The sequence below is a fragment of the Plasmodium chabaudi genome (genome assembly GCF_900002335.3).
Source record: "Plasmodium chabaudi chabaudi strain AS genome assembly, chromosome: 4".
In the NCBI taxonomy this organism is placed as follows: Eukaryota; Apicomplexa; class Aconoidasida; order Haemosporida; family Plasmodiidae; genus Plasmodium; species Plasmodium chabaudi.
In genome coordinates, this window is record NC_030104.2 from 656646 (window position 1) to 678360 (window position 21715).

Sequence of the window (21715 nt, forward strand, 5' to 3'; positions counted from 1 at the left end):
GCATTTTCTTTTTTTAAGTGTGCAACTATTATTTCTGGAAAAATATTGTAATGAAAATATTTATTTTCAAATTAAAAAGAAAAATTATATATACTTTTTTATGTTACTATTGCATACCTTTTTAAGGGAATGCCATATTAATGCGTATAGCATTTACAATAAATAAAAATTCAAAAAAATTAATACACAAAAATTGAGAATACCTCATAAAATGGGTTTAATAAAATTCAAAATAAAAAATATATATCTTAAAAGTAAAATAAAGACATCAAAAAATAGCATGTATATTTATGTATAAGTTTAATACGCGAATTGGTATCAAAACTATGACTTCGAAAAAAAAAAAATATAAATGATAATAAAAAGGATAATGACAATAGTATAAGAAATAAGCTGAAAAATGGTTATATGGTTCATATGAATAAATCCTATTTTAATTTATGAAACGATGAAATAGGGAAAGAAAGCAAAAAAGAAAAGTATTTTAATTATTTGCTTTCGTAAAAAAGACAATAGGCTTTGGCTGATGCCACTTCTTTAATATCGACCATTCGCACTGAACTGTCATCAAATTTGTACCACTAAAAGGAAAAAAAAAATAAAGCAATAATGTAACACAATGGAAAAGATATAGAATAACACAAAGTATGCATTCATAAGTATCACTATTTTTAAGAAATATTATAATTATCTTGATGAAGTAAAAGATAAATATTATAGAATTTTACAAGCATCATGCATTTCTTATTTTTATTTACCACTGTCTTTCCATTAGAGTGTACTCTTTTAGTATAACATATATAGTGACCATAATTTGAATCAAGTCCCCTATGAACAATAACACCACATAAGTCATAATTTTTGGGTGGTTCAATAAAATGATCGTTTTCCTTCTTTAATACATTTTGGATGTTAAAATCTGAGATATCAAATTTGATAGGCTTGTCTATTTTCGATCCATCTTCTAACAATCGAATTAAATGAACAATTAGAATTTTTGGTTGTTTGTATACATAAGAGCATTTATACATTTTTGTTGATTTACACTTTTCACAAGTAGAATTAACTTCTTCTTTTTTAAAATATTCAATAAGATTATCATTTAAATTATTTTCTGTACTTTTTTTAAAAAAATTAACACTTAAATTATAAATAGGCTGATATACACAATTGACGTATTCACATTTGGAACATGTAATTTTTTCTTCAATTAAACCTAAGAATTGATCTGATATAATTGATTGTTCTTTTTTTAGATAATAATCGATTTGATTATTTTTATCAACTGATTCATCAACTATTTTCATCATGTTATGAATATAATCAAAAACTAATAAAAGGAACTCATGACAATCTTGTTGTTCATTACATTCAAATAAATAAGAATATTTTTGATTTAATAAATTTAAAAATCTATTAATTTCTATTACTTTGGGAGATTTATGCATTTTACTTAACTCAAATAATTTGTTTGAAAGTGCTATAAGTAAATGTTCATTATTATTTTTATTATTATTTCCAAATAAATTAAAAGGTATAGAATTTGTAAAAAAGTTTTTGTTAACAATTGAGCTATTTTTACTATTACTGTCATCACTTGATGCATTGGAATCTTTAAATTTACCCGTTACATAATTGTGTAATGTATATATAAATATTCGGAAAACTGATAAGCATTGCAAAACTACATTAACGTAGCAAGTAGTAGAATAATTTACAATACCCGCTGGATGTTCTACATTTACTATACTACTTATATGTTCATTTTCTATATCTTCTTCCATTAAACTTTTCTTACTTGTTTTATAATTATCACTATTAAAATTAGAAGAACTTTGATCACGTATACTAAAATTGCTACTATTGCTGCTTTTTGTTTGATAGCTACTGCTATTGTCACCATTACTGCTGTCACTAGAGCAACTGCTCTTGTAGGTTATTGCATTCTTTTTTGGGGGTATATCTTTATTCAAACTATTAATTTGTTCATCTTTTTGTATTTTTTTATTTTCAGGATGATTCATGGCATTATTAGTGTTGCTTTCACTAATACTTTTATTTATACCTGGAGAATATTTTCTGTTACTTTTATTAGGTTTATCATCATCACTGTTATAACTACAGCTGCTATTGGTACTGCTCATATTCGTACAGCTACTACTGTTTGCGTCAGTTTGATGTTTTTTTTTATTGAGACCATTTTTCAAAATATTTTCTGTCGTTCCTTTAGAATCTGTTTCAGTTGTAGTAACATATCCATTACTTGATGTAGCACCATTATTATATTCTTCACAAGATTTATAAATATCATTTCCATTTGATGAATGGTAAGCAGCCGAATTTTTTTTTGATGATGGATTCTGAGGTGCCAAGCAATTTTGATTAGTACCATTATTTCTATTTAATGTTCTATTCTGGGAATTCATTTTATTTTCTAGATTTTTATGACCTTGAAAATGTCCACTTTTTTGAAGGGGATTATTATTAGCACTGACATTATATTCTGTGCCAGTACTTTTGGTGTTATTTCCATCAGAGCATTCTCTTTTCATATTACCAATTTCAGGATTATTAACTTTGTTTGCAGCATATTTTGATTTACCATTTTTACTTTTATTCGCAATATTGGTTTGTATCTCCTTTCTTCTTACGCTTCCATCATTACTGTTGGATTGGCTCGTGTCACTATTATTTCTATTTTGATTATCACTATTTTTATCATCTCGATTTTTATCATCGTCATTTTGATCGCCGTTATTTTGGTTAGAGGTATTTCGACCGCCATTATTTTGGCTAGTGTTATTTTGATTGCGGCTATTTTGGCTAGTACTATTTTGACTGCGATTATTTTGGTTAGCACTATTATTAGCTCTTTCGGAACCCTTTCTTTGAGTGCCTTTGAAATTATTATTATTTGCTACCTCTGTGATAGGTGATCCACCTTGATTATCCGAATTTAAGTAGGCATTATGGATGATAGTCTTATTGGTTATATTATTTTTTGGAAAGCCGAACTCTGTATTTGAATAATTTGGTTGAATGGGTAGCCTTTTGATTAAATCAACATTTGTTTTTTCAAAATGATTTTCTCTTTGATTACTATAATGAATAGTTGTATTGGGATCTTCATTTGCTAATTTATAATATATTAAAAGGTCTTGATAAGAATCAGCAAAGTATTTTTTTGTTTTTATTTGACTTATGCTTTGTGAAGGATTTTCTATATTTATAGTACTATCATGATAGTAATTAAATAATGAAAATAATTTATCTATGTATTGGAATTCTAATGAATAAATAATATTATTATTAGGTATATCATTATTTGATATGGGTATAATTTTATCATATATATTATTACTATTTCGTTTAATACATGGGCCACCTTTAAATGTATAATATAAGAACCTCCACATATATTTGTTAATACATATATAATCTCTACCTTCTTTTAAATCTGATTTAAAATTTTCGATATTTGTGATATCTTCAAAATCCATTATAGTAATGCCTTCATTGATATATAATTTATAATTTGTGATTTGACCTGGGAATTCTCCAGAATCAGTAAACAAAAAATTTTTAAGTTTATTAAACCATTCCATATTTATAAAATAATAATAATTATCCAAATCATTTGGAAATTTAATATTAATATATTTTCTATAGAAATATTGTTGTATCCTTTTTAAAAAAAACATATTTTTATTAATACTTTGTAAAGTATGCATATTTAAATTTTTCATAAGTAACATGTATATTAATTTGTCATTTTTGCTCATCGGTTTTAAAAACGCCATGCTATTATTACTGGTTTTATTGGTAGCGATAATATTTCCCTTAGGGTCCTGTTCATTTTCTATGATCTTTGTTTGTATTTGCCCATTGTTTATATCTAGATCATTATAACTTATTAAATCGCTATTCTTTATATTTGATTCTTGCTTTAGTTTCTCGGCATAATTATCTGAATAATAGCTTTTTGTATATATATATTCTTTAGTAATCATATTCAATACATTTAAGATTTGATCTGCTTTGTAATCTTTAAAAATATGTGAATAATCCTTTTTGTCATTTAAAAGTGAATTAGTTTCTACTTCTTGATCATTTTGTTTTTTACCCAAAATTCTGAGATTTCCTTGTGAAATATTTTCTAATATTTTACCACTTATGGTTGGTTGCTCATAACTAATATTTCCACTTTTGGGTTTGTTTAATGCATTTAATATGCTCTCTTGGCTTGTGTATGACTTTTGATCCATCTTTTTTATTAATATAGTATTTTTTGAATTTTCCGAATGTACCTCTGATATTTCTAATTTACTTTTAGTTAAAATTTCTTTTTTATCATTATTATATGTTTGGGATCGGGTAACAGTACTATGAAATGATCCTCTCTTCGGTGTTTCATTGTTAATTAATTCCATTATAACATCATTATTTTCTTCTAAACAGATATTATGATTATAATTATAATTGGATTGATGCCTAGTATTTTGAATTCGTGCCCTTTCATTTATATCGAGTATGTCCATAATTTTTTTGCTTTTATTTACATCATAAATATTATCATCTTCATTATTATAGTTGTTAAAATTGTTTATATTTGGGATTTCATATGCCTTTCCTTCAGGGATTAAATCTTTATATGTATAATTAATCATATTTGTATCATTACAATTTATTAATTCACATATCCTTTTAGGTTTTTTATTATCACCATCGTTTTCTTCAATTTTTATATTATAATTAATATTATCAATTGGAATATGTTCGCTTTTAATCATTATTTAAAATATTATTGTATGTCAAGCTTAATCTTGATAAATTATGAAAAATCATATATACTTATATATGCATAAATAAGATATGCATGCATATATGAAAATTTATATTACATTTTATATAAATAGATGAACCGCGGTAGGAGCCTTAATTAGTAAATATTCATGTATTATATGCATAAGGGGGTTATTAAAAATGTATATATATATTCACAAAGAAACAATTAAAATAATTTGGAAATATGTATTAAATTTAACAAAGCATTTTATATTTTTTGAATATTTTACAAAAGAAAATTATATACATATATTATGCATATTTATATCTTCTTATATGCTACAATTTTATGGATACATATATTATCGGTAAATAGTTGAATGATATAATAAATAAAAATATTCAATGATTTTATATTTAAATAACTAAATCACTGCTTATTAATAGGTGAAACTATTATAAAGCAATTTTCTTCATTTAATTTTATTCCTCTTTCATTTCGTTATTTTGTTTTTTTGGGGTCAAAAAAATTTCAGTATTAAAAATTCGAAATGTAAAAAAAAAAAACTACAGTTTTTCATATAAAGTTTTTAAAAATATCTGCAAAAATAAATATATATATATATATGAAATAATATTATTGAAGGTATTGTATTGCTATATTTATATATAATTTTACGTTATAGCTATTAAAAAATGCTAAATTACGTTAAAATTTCGATCTTCAATTTTTGTTCTTTCATCATATTTCTATATATGTATGGAATAAATAAGGTACATGGTTAAGCCAATAGGAACAAATAATTATGTATGCATTACAGCGAATAAAGTAATATATTGTGTAAAAATATGGTTTATAAAAAATAAAAAATATATATATCCTATTAAGTGCACATAAGAATATAATTATAAATTGCTACATTTATTTTTCAAAATATATATTTTATATAATATAATTGCTTTTAAAGAATGATTTTTAATATAATTTTTTGAACAATGGAATAATGCTTATATGATTTACTAATTTTATATTTATATGCATAATATGCAAAAAACACATTCATATAAATAAGGGCATATATATCCATAAATATAAAATGGGAGGAACGCCGTTTTTTCTTTTTTTTGCATTATGCAACACTTGCGACGTGTATAAGGTTATTAAACGTGTGTTATATATTTTGGAAAAATTGTATATATAATAACAAATAAAATAAGAATGTTGAGCTATATATTTTTTTTTCATCCTATACTCATAACCCTTTTCTTAGTATATTATATATACTCCAACTTTTAATTAATTTTTTTTATAATATAATAATAGCATAATAATAGATTAAATAGGATAAAAATTTGGACTGAACAAATTTATTTTTTTCCTTTTGGAACATAAAAATATATAAGTATACTATTTTAACTATTTAAAAATTAACTAAATATGTGTGGGCTTAATATTTTTTTTCTCATTCAACATATATATATACAAGTGTTTTGTGGATATTTCCATGGAATTTTAGGGTGCCTTTTCCTTTTTTTTACGAAAATACTATAACACCAAAAGTTTAAGTATTATTTTTCGAATTAGCATACCAATATGTATGTGCTTAGGATTAAAATTGTCAACTACATACGACTATAAAAGAGCGTCAGTATGTTGTAGACATTTTTCAAGCACATGCATATGAACTTATTTTCTATTTCTAAGGTTTTTGCTATAACATGAATATTTCTACTTTACCAGTGTCTCCATATTGGAGGTTTATTAATTTGTATGGCAAAAAATGTTAGTAAATAGCTAAGTAAATAGCTAAGTAAATAGCTAAGTAAATAAAGCTTTAAAATATATTTTGCAATAAATATAGGATGCAAATAATAAAGCATGCCACACTTTATATAAAAAAAAAACGTAAAATAAAAATACAACAAAATATTGATGGTGGCAATACTTATTAATATTGTAACAAAACATATCTTTAATTAAATATAGAAAAAAAACAAGTGTATGCAATTTTCATGTATAATAGAATATATATATGTACACATATGGTGGTAAACATATATACAAATTAGTAAATTTTTTAACAATGAAAAAAAGTAAAGGTCTAATTAAAACATAAAATGGTTACAAAATAAATTGTGAATATATGTATATCTATACGTGAAAAAATGAAAAAAATATGATATACATAATTTTAGCAAATAGCACACTTAATTAAGGTCAATTCTGTTTCCAAATTTTGCATATAACTCCGTTTTTAATTTTTGTTTTTCATCGGTTATATTTTTGTATTCACATTCTAATTTATTTAAATTCATTTTTTCTTCATTTTTGGATTTTTCTAAACTTTCTTCCACATATTCTGTGTCAAAGCTGAAAAAGCAGTCACCTGTTAAGGGGTAGCGAAAAAGGACATATTTTAATAATTTGCATATAATTGTATTATTTATACAATTGGAGATAGGTAAAAAGCTACCGTTTTATATATGTATATTACCTATGCCTAACATAACATCATTTGGATCGAATACAAGCGAAACTTCGTCTATAGCAGAATCAATGTTTGAAATTTTTTCTTTCATTAATTTTATTTTTTGTTGATATAGGGACTGCTTATAATGCAAATTTGTGAATTTTCCGATTTTCTTTTGATCATCTATGGTCATATCTAAACCTAAATCATATTTTGAATCTTTAACATCAGCCATTTTGAAATAAATATAGTGGTAAAATGAAATAATAAGTACGTATATATAAAGGTAAAAATAATACGTGTCCAAAGAAATATATTAAAAGAATGTATATAACCAAGACTATGTCATTTAAACCTATTAGTATTTACTTTTTGTAGAAAAAATATATATAAATAAAATAAAGATGTATCAAAATTTTTTTTATATATTAGTGAGGTGCTGATCAAGTATAAATGATAATGAACGTTTTCCCCTTCACACCAAAAAAATGTGCTTGAATTTTTATATAGAATATATTTATAATTTACATTTATAAAAAACATATAATATTCAATTATACAAAAATGTAAATATTTGGGGTTTTAGTTATGTATTTGTTTTTTTTTTTAATTATTTGAAATATAATAATTTTTCTATAGGCTATAATCATTTATTTTGCTGAACAATTAAATACGCTGAGGCGTGCATATAATATATTATTTATATATATATGTATATAATAAATATTTAAAATTAGTATGGTAAAAAAATATTAAGATCAATAAAACGGAAAAAATACATAATACTACAAATATAAATAACATGATTTTTAGTACTTAAGTGAAAGTATATATTATATATATTTAAAATCCATGGATAATAATAAAATCTATATATTAAAAGATAATCTAACAGATATATAAAAAAAGAAGCGAACAAAATAAGGGGTTTAACAATTTTATCTTTTATAAATTACGTAAAAAAAAAATAAAGAAAAAATATAAATGTGATAATACATATTTATGACAGTAGTTATTAATATGCGAATTTATCATAGTGATATTACTGTTATTTAAATAAAAAAATCGAAAAAATATATATTTATGAGATATACATATTATATATAATAACCCTTGAGTATTTAGATTGGCATGTAGCATTTTATTAAAGTTATTGAATTGCATATCCCCATATGCTTAAATATATATATGCTGCCATATATGGCATTAAATGAAAATTGGATTTTAACAAGTACTTAATACAGAAACTTTTAGGACCAGCCTTTTTGTATTGATACAAGAGAAACAAGCATTTAAATCTTTTTGATTTTACAATTTTTGTTTACTGAGTATTATTATTATGTATATTTACTATTTATTTCTGGACAAAAACAATGTTTCAAGTAATTTATATAAATATATACGCATGAATATATCCATAACTGGATTATACGCATATACGAGCTTGTAAAAAGTTAAGTTTTAGTTTTCCATGTTTTAATTTTGATAAAAAAAAAAAAAACTTATACAAGTTGTGGTACATAAACGTTCTATATAGAACTAAGAGTATACCATTCGAGATAATTTGAAGGGATACATAATCCAGACTTTTATTTTTATTTATATATGTAACAATTGTTTTAAAAAATATGGATACCCTTCTAAATAGAATAAATATAATTTTTTATTCGATGGCATTATGTTTAGTTACCCTATGTCTTTTTAATTATGGATCATCATTTTATTTATTTGATGAAAATAATATAGTAACTAATGTAAAAGTGAAAAGTGTAAAAAGATTAGTTTATAATAAATATATAAATGGTGATGAAGCAGTTTTATCTTTAGATTTATCATATGATATGACAAAAGCATTTAATTGGAATTTAAAACAGTTATTTGTATATGTTTTAGTAACATATGAAACTCCTGAAAAGGCAGAAAATGAAGTTATTGTACAAGACTATATTATAAATAACCCCGATGATGCAATAAGAGCAGATAAAAATTTTATTACAAAATATTCCCTTAAAGATTATTATAATGGATTAAGAAGTAATTTAATAAATGTACAAGTATGTTATAAATATATGCCGATAATCGGAATATCACGAACTTATCACGGGGCCAAAACGTCGTATATGATGCCTGATGAGTATTTTGACACTATGCCAGCTAAATATCCATTATATTACCCTGACAAATAGCCGCTTATATAATTAAAAACTTAATAAAATAAAAAAATGAATTATAATGATTAAATAGAATTTAATTAAGTAAAATTAAGCATTTTTATGTTTTATAGACAACACTAGAAGAGCTAAAAGCATAGTGCCAAGAAAAAAATATATCATGTGATTCTACATTATTAAATTGTATATGTATAAATATTTCTGTGTTATTCGAATAATGTTTATAATAATATGTGTTTTTATCTAGTTTATTTCCCTTTTTTTTATTAACTATTTTTTTTAATTCAATCTTGTGATATATATGTGCACATTTTTGTAGGCGTGAAAAAAGCAACCTATGTTTATAAAAGTAATTTGAATTGTGAATGCAAGCTTGTATATATATATACGTCACATTGCTTACAAATGTTTTTTTTTCAATAAAATTTTGCACATGAAATAGGACGAATGTTTTGTTTTTATTTGCTTTTTTATAATTAAACTTTTTTTATTTTTTAATAATAAAAAAAATGAAAAAAAATATTCAAAAATCAAAATAGTAAGAATAAATCTGGAGTGCCTTTATTTTTTATTTAGCAATACATAGCATATTCATACTTTTTATAAGCACAAATAAGAAGGGAAATATTAAATGCTTATGTATATTTAATTTTATATCGTGTAAAAAGATTTATAATTGGTTTATGTTTTATCTTATAGTTTTAAAATAAATTGTTGGTTGTTTTAATATATTTTTTATTTAGACAAGCAAAAATCGTCATATTAAAAAAAATGAAAATTTACTTTTGGAATAAAATAAAATTTTTCGCATTAATTATCCATTTGTTTGTAACTCGAAATAAATATCTCAATATTTTATTCACCATAAATTATAAGGAAAGGACAATCAGATTACTGAATGGCAAGGTATTTTCAGTGCTTATTTATTTTCATATGTGTTTATTAGAATTGTTAATCAACTTTTTTAAATGAAAATATTCCCATGTAATTAATTTAATACGGTTTATTTATTTTTATAAGTGCCGGGCGGGAGAAAGACTTACCTATGTATAGACAGAAAATAATTAAAAAAAAAAATATATATAAGATAGATCCATATGCATGTATGTGCCCTCCTTTTATATCTAGTAGTTTGTATTATTTGGCACATCATATTTTTACATATTTTGAATGTTATTTAAAAGGATTATAAGTGCGAATCATGCAAAAAGGGGTTTTATAATTTTTCTCGAGAAAACGATAAATGTTTTCCTTGTCCTTTGGGAACTTTCAGTAATAAAGCGGGGTCCATTATGTGTGAAAATTGCCCCCATGGATTTAGTAAAAAAAGAAAACTAAATAAAGAAAAAACGATAAATCAATATATTATATATACATGCTTGTGAATATTTTTCTACAATTAGCAACCCATTTTACTGGCTCAAAATCGATTGCAAAATGTGTCTGTGGTGTTGGTAAAAAAAATGAAAAAATAATAAATATATTAAATCCTGTAGTAGTTGGGAAATGATAGAATTTTAACATAGTTATTTCAAATGAGAATATATAAAATGTAAGTTTGTTAAAAATATGTAATAACTTTTTTTATTATAAGGTTTCAAGTTCGACAAAATTACAAATATGTGTCTGCAATGTGATCCCTTGGAATTCTGTGATGATAATGAGCGTGTATGGTCATTTAAAAATATGTGCATGAAAAAAAGAGGTAAGGAATATGTAAAATTGTGTGAAGAAGTTAAAAAAAAGGAAATATATAATTTAAACATATTTTGTCCTAAAAAAGGGGTATGTTCAAATATGGAGAAAAATAAAAGCTGTGTCGATGGGAATAAATTAATACAATGCAAAATTGTAAGTATTTGTAAATATAATAAAATAATATGTATCTTCGGCATTTTGTTATGCAGCTTCATATATTTTTGCCTTTATTTTTTATAATAATATGTCTGAACCTTCGGAATCATGCTTATATATCCACATAGACATATGAGCCATATTTATTTATTATTTATTATTTAAAACAATGTTGCAGTGCGAAGAGAGTTACAGATATGATCTTATAAGCCCGGCAGTAAATCCGTGTGTTTATTGCAATTGGACTTCATATTTGGCAATTCTTTATTTTATGATAGTTATGATACTTATAAACATTTTAAGAGTTATATACATTAATAATTTGGAAATGACAAGAATAATAAATGCCTTTATCAAATATATTCACTATATTTCTCTTCTAAGGTTTGTCTTTTTGATATATTTATATAAGTTTTTGTATATGAACCGATAATGTGTTTCCCTTTTATGATAATAGAAAATTATTTTTAACTTCTAATAATACAGTATATATTTTTTTTTTCTATATCATTTTCCATTCCCCTTAGATATGTTAATTCAAATTATGATAATGAGATCATAAATGTTGTTTACCTTTTTACCATTGGAATCCCACTGAACGAAATATTGGACTGTATATTTACTGTATGTTATAATTATATAATAAGAATGCGTTTTATAAAACTAAAGTGAATTTATATAAAATTTGATTTAATTCAAAATCAATTTATCATTTATTTAAAAGGTAAAGTATGTTCTTTTGTCATTTTTAGGAAGGAACTAATAGTGAACGAATAATGCAGAAGGTAAATTTTTTACTATGTTGCCCTCTATTATTTTCAGCATTGACCATACTTGGAGCATCAATTGTTTTTCGAATTCGAAGTAAAAAAAAATAGTAGATTGGTATTTAAGTGCGTTTCAATGTGTCTATGCATCTGTATAATAAAAAAATTCATTTCTTTTTTAGAAAACAAGGATTCAAAAAATGGGGAAAAGTGCTTGATTATAAATCCGTATGATTTGTTAGATCAAAATTTAGCTAAAAAGGAATCAAACGATATAAAATTATCAAATCCATTCAATATGAATATAGTTAATTGTGAAATGGATAATGTAAATGTAGAAATGATGGTAGATGAAGATGAGAAATATGATGTCAATAATTTAAAAAATTGTTTCATTTTATTTTTCATTTTATATAATAATTTTCTATATTTTGAAATAATCAGATTATGTATTCTCTATGGTTTTTGTAATTATGACGAAAATCGAAAGGAATACTTTTTAATAATTGACGATTCGTTAAAATGCTCAGAAATAGGATATTATGGGAAGGTTATCATAATAATAACATTTTGTACATGTATAAAATATATGGATTATTTTTTAGTTTTATTTAAAAATAATAAAAACATTTGGATTGTAAAAGATGTTTTGTTGTTGTACCAAAAAATAGAAAAGTTTAATAAAGTAGACAATATTTTGTTGTTATTTTTTTTAATATTATTTCATAAGCGTTTTTTAAATAACTCAAATTCATCCTTAATATATAATTATAAAAACGGTTTATATAATGGTAATATTCATATATTTCAATATATGTTAATTATTATCCCTTTTTTTATTTATATTTTAATTATGTATTTGTATGTGTATGAATTTAATGATGGTGTGTGTGGAAAATGTGAAAACAGTTGGGATAGTAAAAAATTAAATGCAGAAAAATTGGCTATCAAAAATAAGAAAAAATATGGAAAAAATAATCATATTTTTAATGCGGTAATACCTGAAGAAGGTAAAAAAGGAGAACCAAAAGGTGATAGCAAAGTTATAAATAATAATTGGAATCGAACTGATAAATTGAATAAAAATAATGATATTGGGATGGTTAAAATGAAACTAGTTTTGTCCAAATTAATACAAAAAGTAAAAAACCCTACTATGACTAAAATTGGAAGAAATGATAAAAAGTTAGATCAATTCTTATTTTCCTTTTCTTTTTTTTTATATGGCACCATTTTGTTATCCTATTATCTATTCCTATCGTATGTACATATAAACAAGTTTTCGGGTATTTTATCTATTATTGTAATAGCATGTAATGGAGCAATATATGTTTTCCTTTTTAGTAAATTTATAATTTATTTTAAAGATGATATTAAAAAAAAATGTGAAAACACATTAAATATGATTATAAAACAAATAAGAAGACTTGGATTGTTTGGTATAGGAAATAGTCGAAATAATAAGCATGTCAACATTTTCAAGGATGATAAAAAAAGTGATAATAGCTTAAAAGAAAAAAAGCCAAAAATGGAAGAAGACATAGTATTAAATAAAGAAAATAAAAACATAAAACCAATAAATAATATTATAAAGACAAATTTGGGTTATAATTATTGCAAACAAAATTTTAAGGGGATTATCAGTTTTGTAGAAAATAATCATAAAAATATAAAACATAAAGTTAAAAGATATAAATTATTAAATGTTTCGAAGACATGGATTTATTTTTTACATAATATAATCGATTTATCCAATGAACCTGATATTTGTTTGGCCATGCTAATTTGTTTAACTTTGCAAAATGAGTTCCTTAATATGAATTTAGACAGGTGCTTAGAGGTACTAGAAAACAATAAGTTTTGCAAAATAAGCAATTTAAAATTAGTATTGAAAAATTTTATTAAATATAGAAATAAATTTTTTAAAATATTATCAGAGAATAGTAATACAAGTATTCGGCTCAATAATTGTGAAGTGGATACAAAATTTGATGAAATCAAAAGTAGTAATAATAAGAATGACAATATAATATGTGAAGATTATGAGAGCTTAATTGTTTTCGCATGGGGAATGAGTGTTTTATGCTATTGTAATTTAAAAGACATAAATTATAATTTATCAAATATTTTATTATATGTATCAAATATATTAAATACATGCCGGTATTTTAAAAATATTGTAGACACATATTTTGGTGTTTATTATAATTATGATTTTTCACATGGCAATATAAATTCAACTGAACACAATTTAAAATGGAATTTATATCCCTATAATAACTTGGATTTCAATAATGATTATAATTATATAGCCCATAATTCAAATTTAAATATTATGGATAAAGAATATAATAATGGCCAAGTATATCCAAAAGATTTTCAAGAACCGATTTATAATGGTATATGTGAAAGTAATTATAGCGCAGACAATGAAATGAGATTTACTAAAAATAATAGAATGCTAACACTAGTCGATAGAAGACGTGATGCCATAAACTACACGACTATAAGGGATTATAATAATAAAGGCCCCATTTCAGGCTTATTAATAAACAGGAATATGAACAAATTGGGTAATACTAAAATATATAATTAAATTTGGAGCAATTACATGTTTATAAATATATATTATTTTATTTTTTATTTTTTTTATTATACACTACTATTGGTTATACTAATATTTACACCATTTTTCCCTTTTTTTAGAAGTTAATAAACAAAATGAAGTGACGAAAAGAAAATGGCTAGTAGACATTTATAATATGTACATTTCGGAGTTGTGCAGGATTTATATTCATTGCTTATTAGTAGACATAGGGGAGCTATATTTCAATATACACTATAATTATACATGTGAAAAGTATATATGTAACAATCTATTAAGCTTATGGGGATATAATATAAGTAATAATTTATATATGAAAAGATATTTTGAGCATATAGAAAATTTTAATAAGAATAATATCATGGATATATTGTTATATAATAAAGACATAAATCTTAATATCGATAGTAATTTTGTTTTAAATATATCAGATTATATAAACAAAAATGTAATAAATATTGATTTTTATAATATATTTAAAAAAATAGACAAAAGACATAGGGTTCAGATAAAAAACTTAATAAAGGAAGGAGATTATTTGAATTATAATAGTTTAGTTGAGTTTTCAAAAATATATACAGATTATGAAGAAATCGAAAAAATAAAAAACATAGAAGTAGACAATGAAGTAAAGAAAGATTTTTTCAAAATTTTTAGTAATGCATTTCCAGTTTTCATAGAAAAGGATAATTATAAGTATTTAGATATGAATGAAATAAACAAAATTGAAGAAAGAAAAAAAATCATAATTTTATATAAAAATATGGGAGAAAAATATATAGAGGAATATATTTTAAAGAATTATGAGGGTAATAAAATAAATTATCTTCAAATGGACAACTACGGAACTGTTATTTCTATTTGCGGAAGTTGTTTAAAAAATTTATTGAAAGTAGAAGAAAACAAATCTGGAAAAATGGAAGGCTATGCAGATGAGGAAATGCTTAAAAAAGAGGTGATTATAAGAGGAAAAGATGTAGTAAATAATAATACTACAGAAAATAATATGTTGAGCAAAATGCATTTGAAGATGATAAACAAAAATGAGTACAATTACACAAATTGTGAATTTTTAGAAAATAAAAAAATTGGTATATTCTCTCACAATAATTATGAATGCAATGAAGGAGTTACTGGGGATCTGAAAGGAGTGGACTTAAGAAATGGGAACTCTTTAATTGGAATATTTCCTTCTGTAATTTTACCAAATGCATTTACAATAGAATTGTGGTTATATTTTAATCCTAAAAAAAAAGATAATAATAGTTTAAAAAGTTTTATTGTTTGTGATAAGGATGGGAACTCTATATTTGTAATAGACAGAAAGAATGATCAAATTGAAAGCATCGGAATATTTTCAAATGAAATAAACTTTTTAAGTGAAAATTATAAAAGACGCTATTATATTTGTAATGAAAATAAGAAATGTGGGAAAAAAGAAAAAACAAATTTGGTTGTTAACAAAAAAGTGTGTAATGGTATTTATATCCAAAGTAGAAAATTGAAAAAGTGGAAAAAAATTAATAAAATTGTAAAAATAAATAAATGGAATTTATTAAACGTAACCAAATGTGCAACTGGATTAGTTTACTATATTAATGGAAAATATTTAAGCAGTATTTCTCATGAAATATTAAATTTAGAGAAATTATTTGAAATATGTACAATTGGTAATTCATGTTTTGGAAATAATAATATAGGATTATTTTCGTCTTTTAAAATATTTGAATTTCTAAACAATGAAGAAATAAAAAAAAGGTATAAATTGATAAAAAGTGTGAAAAATAAAGAAATGATAGGGGATAATATTAATATGGAAAAAAATAATAATATTATAGAAGGGATAAATATTAAAATGAATTATATGAAAGGTAACGAAGAAGAATATTTTATATATTTTATACAGTCCCCAAAAAATAAGTATAAAGTTGTGCCTACTATAAATGATCCAAAATATGGGGTAAAAATATATCAACTAAAATTTGTTACTATAAAAAATGAATGTAACAAAAAGGAGGAAAATATGGATAAAGAAAATAGACGCATGAAACCTCATTTCACAATTATTAATATAGACAATATAGATGAATATGGATTTAATTTTTATTATAAAAAAATTGGTAAAAAATTGGATGGTGTTCCTAAAATATACGGCATAAACATATTTTCTGACTATTTAATATTTGGCTGCGATTTATCAAAATTTTATACAATTGTTTTATATCCATCTTTATGTATATATAATGAGCTTGTTAAACCATGTGGATACACTATATCTGGATGGGTTTTTTTTCCAGTTGAAAAAAGTATTTCCTTTTTATCCTTGATTAGTGGTGCAAATGATGTTCATGTGTGTGTATTCAGTGATGATATGATCCTAGGATCAATTGAAAATTATGTTAGATCCGATAAAAATAATGAAAAGTGCACGATATATCATTCTTCTGGGTTCAGTATTAAAAACATTAAAAAAGGATGGTATTATTTGAGTGTTGTAGGAACCTTAAATGGGCAATTTTATTTTATAAATGGGGGTTTTAAAGGATATCATAAATTTTGTTCTTTTGAGAATATAAAATATATAGGTAATACAAGTTTATTTATTAATCCGTTTCCTTATATATGTTTCATAAAGGTTATAGGGCGTGTTCTTTCCGTAAATGAAATATTACATGAATATAGCATTGCGTCTGGATATAATAATTTTACATACCTGTATTATTATTATTATTTACTTCCCCTTTTCTCAAATAAAGAGCAAAATGATGATGGATCATTTGCTTCAAGAAATAGTTTAACTGATAAACCGCATACTAGAACAGATGTCATATCAAGTGATGATACAAATTCATTGTATTGTTACAATAAAGAAAAATATATATATTTTTATATTACAAAAAACTATAATGTTTATATTTATCCTTTAGAAGAATCTAAAAATTATTATTTCACTTTGTCTCTTGTATCTATGATAAATAAAAAAATGTATATTTTTAATAGTATAAATGATCAGATTAATAATTTGAATATATATTTTGTTAATTATATAGTGTTGCCTGAACAATGGACAATTTTTACACTTATTAATATACCCCATATAAATGAGTCCAACTACCATTGTTTAGTAGGGGGGATAAATGGAAGGTCCCATATTGCTATTGATAATGATAGCATGGCATTAGGTGTTTTGGAAAATGAAATTTATGAACAAAACGAAAAGCATAATAATATTATTAAGGGTGGCGATGATGATAATTTCACTCAGCCTCGATACAAAGAAGCGTATCAAAAATTTTATAGTTGCGGATATAAATTTGAAAATTTGGTAAACAAAAACATATTATTAACAACTAGATGCATAAATAATCAACAGACATTTTTTATAAACAATGCTAACGTCGGAACATGTCGATCATGCCATAGTGCTATAGCATGTTTTGGAAATTGCTTATCAAAAAATAATGAATACTTTGCTCCTTTTGGTATTTACAAATTTATTAAAATAGTTTTTGAGTACGTTAATGATGATAAGATTAAAGAATTTTATGCCAATTATAACTTGTAACGAAATAAAATTGTATAAATATATGTATTTTATTTGGACATTTTTTTAATGCTTATGAGAATTGCAGTGTTTTTCAATTATATAAATACATTTTTAGGTTTTATAAATGGATTCATTTTATAAAATATCAACAAAACAACAAAAAAAATACTAAAAAAATTAGTATATAAAATTTTGTAAGTAAAAATGAGTTGTAATTATAATATTTGCACGTGGGGAAGTATATTTTAACGTGTATAACAAGTGTGCATTTTCATATTTCTATATGTATATATTAAAAATTTAGAACTCTTTTCTTTATAAAAATAATTATACCTTTTAAAAGGGGAAAAATATATAAAACGTGTGCATTTACACATGTCCAAAAATAGTATGTTCACATATAATAAAATTAATAATAGGCAATGCCCTAAAAATGTGCCATTTTCGTATCACCAAACTGACTATTTTGTGATGTCTATATCTACATATCGCTATCGTTTTCTTCATTGTCATCAGGTTGATCTTTTTGTGACTTTTCCATTTGATTTGTTTCTTTTTCAGCCCTAAAGATAAAAATAGCACATTATTAATCAATTTTAATCGAATTAGGATTATACAAAAAATAAAAATGACAAGAAAATGCATGGCTTTCTTTTAGTTACCTTTCCTTAATCTCGTCAATGTTTTCACCATTAATTTTTACTTTAGGATAACCCAATTTACTTTTGGATATTCTCAATTGTAACCCCTTTTCTTGATTTTCTTCATCATCTTCAAATTCTTCGTTAAGTAATTTTTTTTTTATTTGATTTTTTTTTTTGGTCTCTGCATCGATTTCTGTATTTTCTCGTATTTTTTGGTCATCTTCTTGTTCTTCATCATTATCCTTTAGGTCGTTATTTTCTGAAGTGTTTTCTTCCTCTGATTGTATCGAATCATTATACTCAGGTAATTTTCCTTTAGTTTTTGTTATTTTACATAAAGCCGCATCTGTTATTGAATTTATCCAAAAGTTTCTAAGAACTTTATTAGCTAAGCATAGAACTGTAGAATCTTTATTTTCATTGATTTGTCTGATATTTATACATTTATGTGATAATGTTTCAATTGGTAAAATAATGTCCTTGATATTTATTTCTTTTTCTTTGATATTTCCTAATTTAAAAATTAATCTATTTGATTCTATCGAGCCTTCGATGATTAGTTTTGCGTCTTTGTCTGATTTATCTAAAACTAATCCCGCTAAATGTTTAAGGGATTCACCACAATATTTTCTGTTAACAAGTTCTTTCATCTCTTTTAAGTTTTTAAATTCATTTTTTGAAACTTGAATAAGCTCTTTAGTCCATTTATCTAAATTTTTATTAAAAAATAAAGGTGAACTTATGACTACACAAACGTGAAGAAAGCAAATTGGCAAAATAAAGTGAAATAAATTCATTTTTAGAATATTTTATTTTAAAAGTAAGCAAATAAGAAAGGGAGGGGAATAAAGAAAAAGTAATTAAATCAAATAAAAATAAGTTTATAAAAAATATTAATGTTAAATCAAACAAAGCTGGAAAGACAGACAACGAAAGGAATAAGTACAAGTCTATAACAAACACTATATAAATATAATTATATTATTCGGTAAGGTAAAAATAGCATTTTTATGAATTTTTACAAATATATATACTTTTTATTTAACAAATTTGTAAAACAAGAATTAATAAAAATGGAATTATTTATATTACAATTCGTTTGGATAATATGCCCTTATTTATTTTCCGAATTACGCTTATTCAAAATTGATAATACCCAAGCTAGCTAAAGTTGTGTACGTACAAAAGATTTACAAAGGGGAGTGTAGCGAAAAATATGCACATGCATATAGCATCTTATTCATTTATTCCCAATTAAGATTGGTATTTATGAAGAATATTTATTAAAATATAAAATTTATCGTTAGAATATTTTCAAACACTATTTTATGATAACCGTTTTGTTAATTTTTCGATGAGGTGTTAGGATTTATTATATAAATATTATGGGGAAAAATGTCTTATAATGAAATAAAAAAAAGACAATGATATATAAAATGAGGATAAAGTATAGATATTATTCATATTTTATATAAACTTAAATAATATAAAAATTGTGCTACTAAAATTGTTTACATCATTCTATTATCGATTTTATAGAGAGCATGCTCATCAATTTTACATGATTTTTATTACTGTTCCCCTATTGGGCATTTCATTTAAGAGAATATATAAATGCAACATGAGCAAGCCATAAAAACTATATAGAAATAAAGAGATAAAATTTATATTGATAATTATTTATTTTGCTTTAAAATAAAAAAATATAATAGGCATTGAGTATTCCTCATACAAGTATTATTAGAAAAATTTTGTCTATTATTCCTAATAGATCGATAAAACATTTTTAAAACAAGGCGTTTTAAATCATAATTATTAAAACAGTACACTTTTGAAAGTGGCAAAGGATAGAAACATGTGGGTATTTGTTTAATGAATGTAAAATATTATCTATATTTTTTTTTCCTTTAAAAATATATAACTATTAGAAATCATAATCAAAATAATATTGCTCATTTAAGGATGGACATATGGTTACTCTTTTTTTTATATAATAGTGTATACATATTTTCGATAATTATGAAAAATAAAAAAGGAATATAATCATATGCCATTACTTATTTTTTTTTATCCATACTTCTCCTTTTCACGATTTTTAACTAATTTGATATATAACATCAGTATATAAAAAAAAATAATGTTCGTTTGTGGGCAATTCATTTGTTACTATTTTTGTATATCTTTATATACATAATTTACTATTATAAATGTGTAAAAGATTAAAGACAATAACAATGATAATAAACTTTCCTTTATGTTATAATTAAAGATGGTAAGTGGAGTTAAGTAAGAAGGAAAATTTTGTTCGTATGTACTTAAATAGGAAATAGCTACAGTATTTTTTGCTTTTATACAGAAAATGTTTAAGGGTAATTTATATATATTTTTTTATACTAAAAATATAATTTGCATATACAATGGGAAATTATAGTTAAATTATGTAATTATAAATTTATATTACTTCAAAAATATATAATTTAAAATACAAGTAATATAGTACAATGCAGGATATAAAATACTTAATGTGCAATAAATGTAAAATTCTCTCTATAAATATATTCTTGAACAATAAGGAATTTTTTAATGTGCTATTATTATTTTATTATATAAATGTATATATGCATACATAAAATATTATTAATATATATATATTTATTTATTTAATAATTTATTTTATTAATTAACCTATTTACCAATATTATGCTATATAGTTACCCTTATAATATACCTACATAAGTAATGGTATATAAATATATGGATTAATTTCAATAAGCTATAAAATATATTAGGAGATGTCACTAAGCTATGTTGCTTTATCACATGGAAAATTTTTAATTATAAAAATGTAACAGTTATATTGAACTTATTCAT

The 21715-nt window shown here is 23.2% G+C and overlaps 5 protein-coding genes across 5 annotated transcripts; 2 read left to right on the forward strand and 3 right to left on the reverse strand.

Moving 5' to 3' along the window:
- Nucleotides 1-488: 488 nt before the first annotated feature.
- PCHAS_0417700 (ubiquitin specific protease, putative) lies at nt 489-4790 on the reverse strand (the record flags this gene model as incomplete). Its single annotated transcript, XM_016800044.1, has 2 exons — nt 489-581; nt 759-4790. The coding sequence occupies 2 exons, from the start codon at nt 4788-4790 to the stop codon at nt 489-491; spliced, it is 4125 nt and encodes a 1374-aa protein (XP_016653336.1).
- Nucleotides 4791-6993: 2203 nt separating this feature from the next.
- PCHAS_0417800 (prefoldin subunit 4, putative) lies at nt 6994-7491 on the reverse strand (the record flags this gene model as incomplete). The annotated part of the gene is made up of 2 exons (XM_740277.1): nt 6994-7172; nt 7281-7491. 2 exons carry the CDS (start codon nt 7489-7491, stop codon nt 6994-6996), a joined length of 390 nt encoding a protein of 129 aa, XP_745370.1.
- Nucleotides 7492-8884: 1393 nt separating this feature from the next.
- On the forward strand, nt 8885-9442 carry PCHAS_0417900 (signal peptidase complex subunit 3, putative; the record flags this gene model as incomplete). The annotated part of the gene is made up of 1 exon (XM_740276.1): nt 8885-9442. The coding sequence occupies one exon, from the start codon at nt 8885-8887 to the stop codon at nt 9440-9442; it is 558 nt and encodes a 185-aa protein (XP_745369.1).
- A 756-nt stretch (nt 9443-10198) lies between these two features.
- Nucleotides 10199-18218, forward strand: PCHAS_0418000 (conserved protein, unknown function; the record flags this gene model as incomplete). The annotated part of the gene is made up of 10 exons (XM_016800046.1): nt 10199-10342; nt 10448-10474; nt 10612-10747; nt 10831-10881; nt 11022-11278; nt 11460-11665; nt 11809-11905; nt 12034-12145; nt 12231-14621; nt 14755-18218. The coding sequence occupies 10 exons, from the start codon at nt 10199-10201 to the stop codon at nt 18216-18218; spliced, it is 6885 nt and encodes a 2294-aa protein (XP_016653337.1).
- A 463-nt stretch (nt 18219-18681) lies between these two features.
- On the reverse strand, nt 18682-19641 carry PCHAS_0418100 (PH domain-containing protein, putative; the record flags this gene model as incomplete). Its single annotated transcript, XM_016800047.1, has 2 exons — nt 18682-18763; nt 18863-19641. The coding sequence occupies 2 exons, from the start codon at nt 19639-19641 to the stop codon at nt 18682-18684; spliced, it is 861 nt and encodes a 286-aa protein (XP_016653338.1).
- Nucleotides 19642-21715: the final 2074 nt, after the last annotated feature.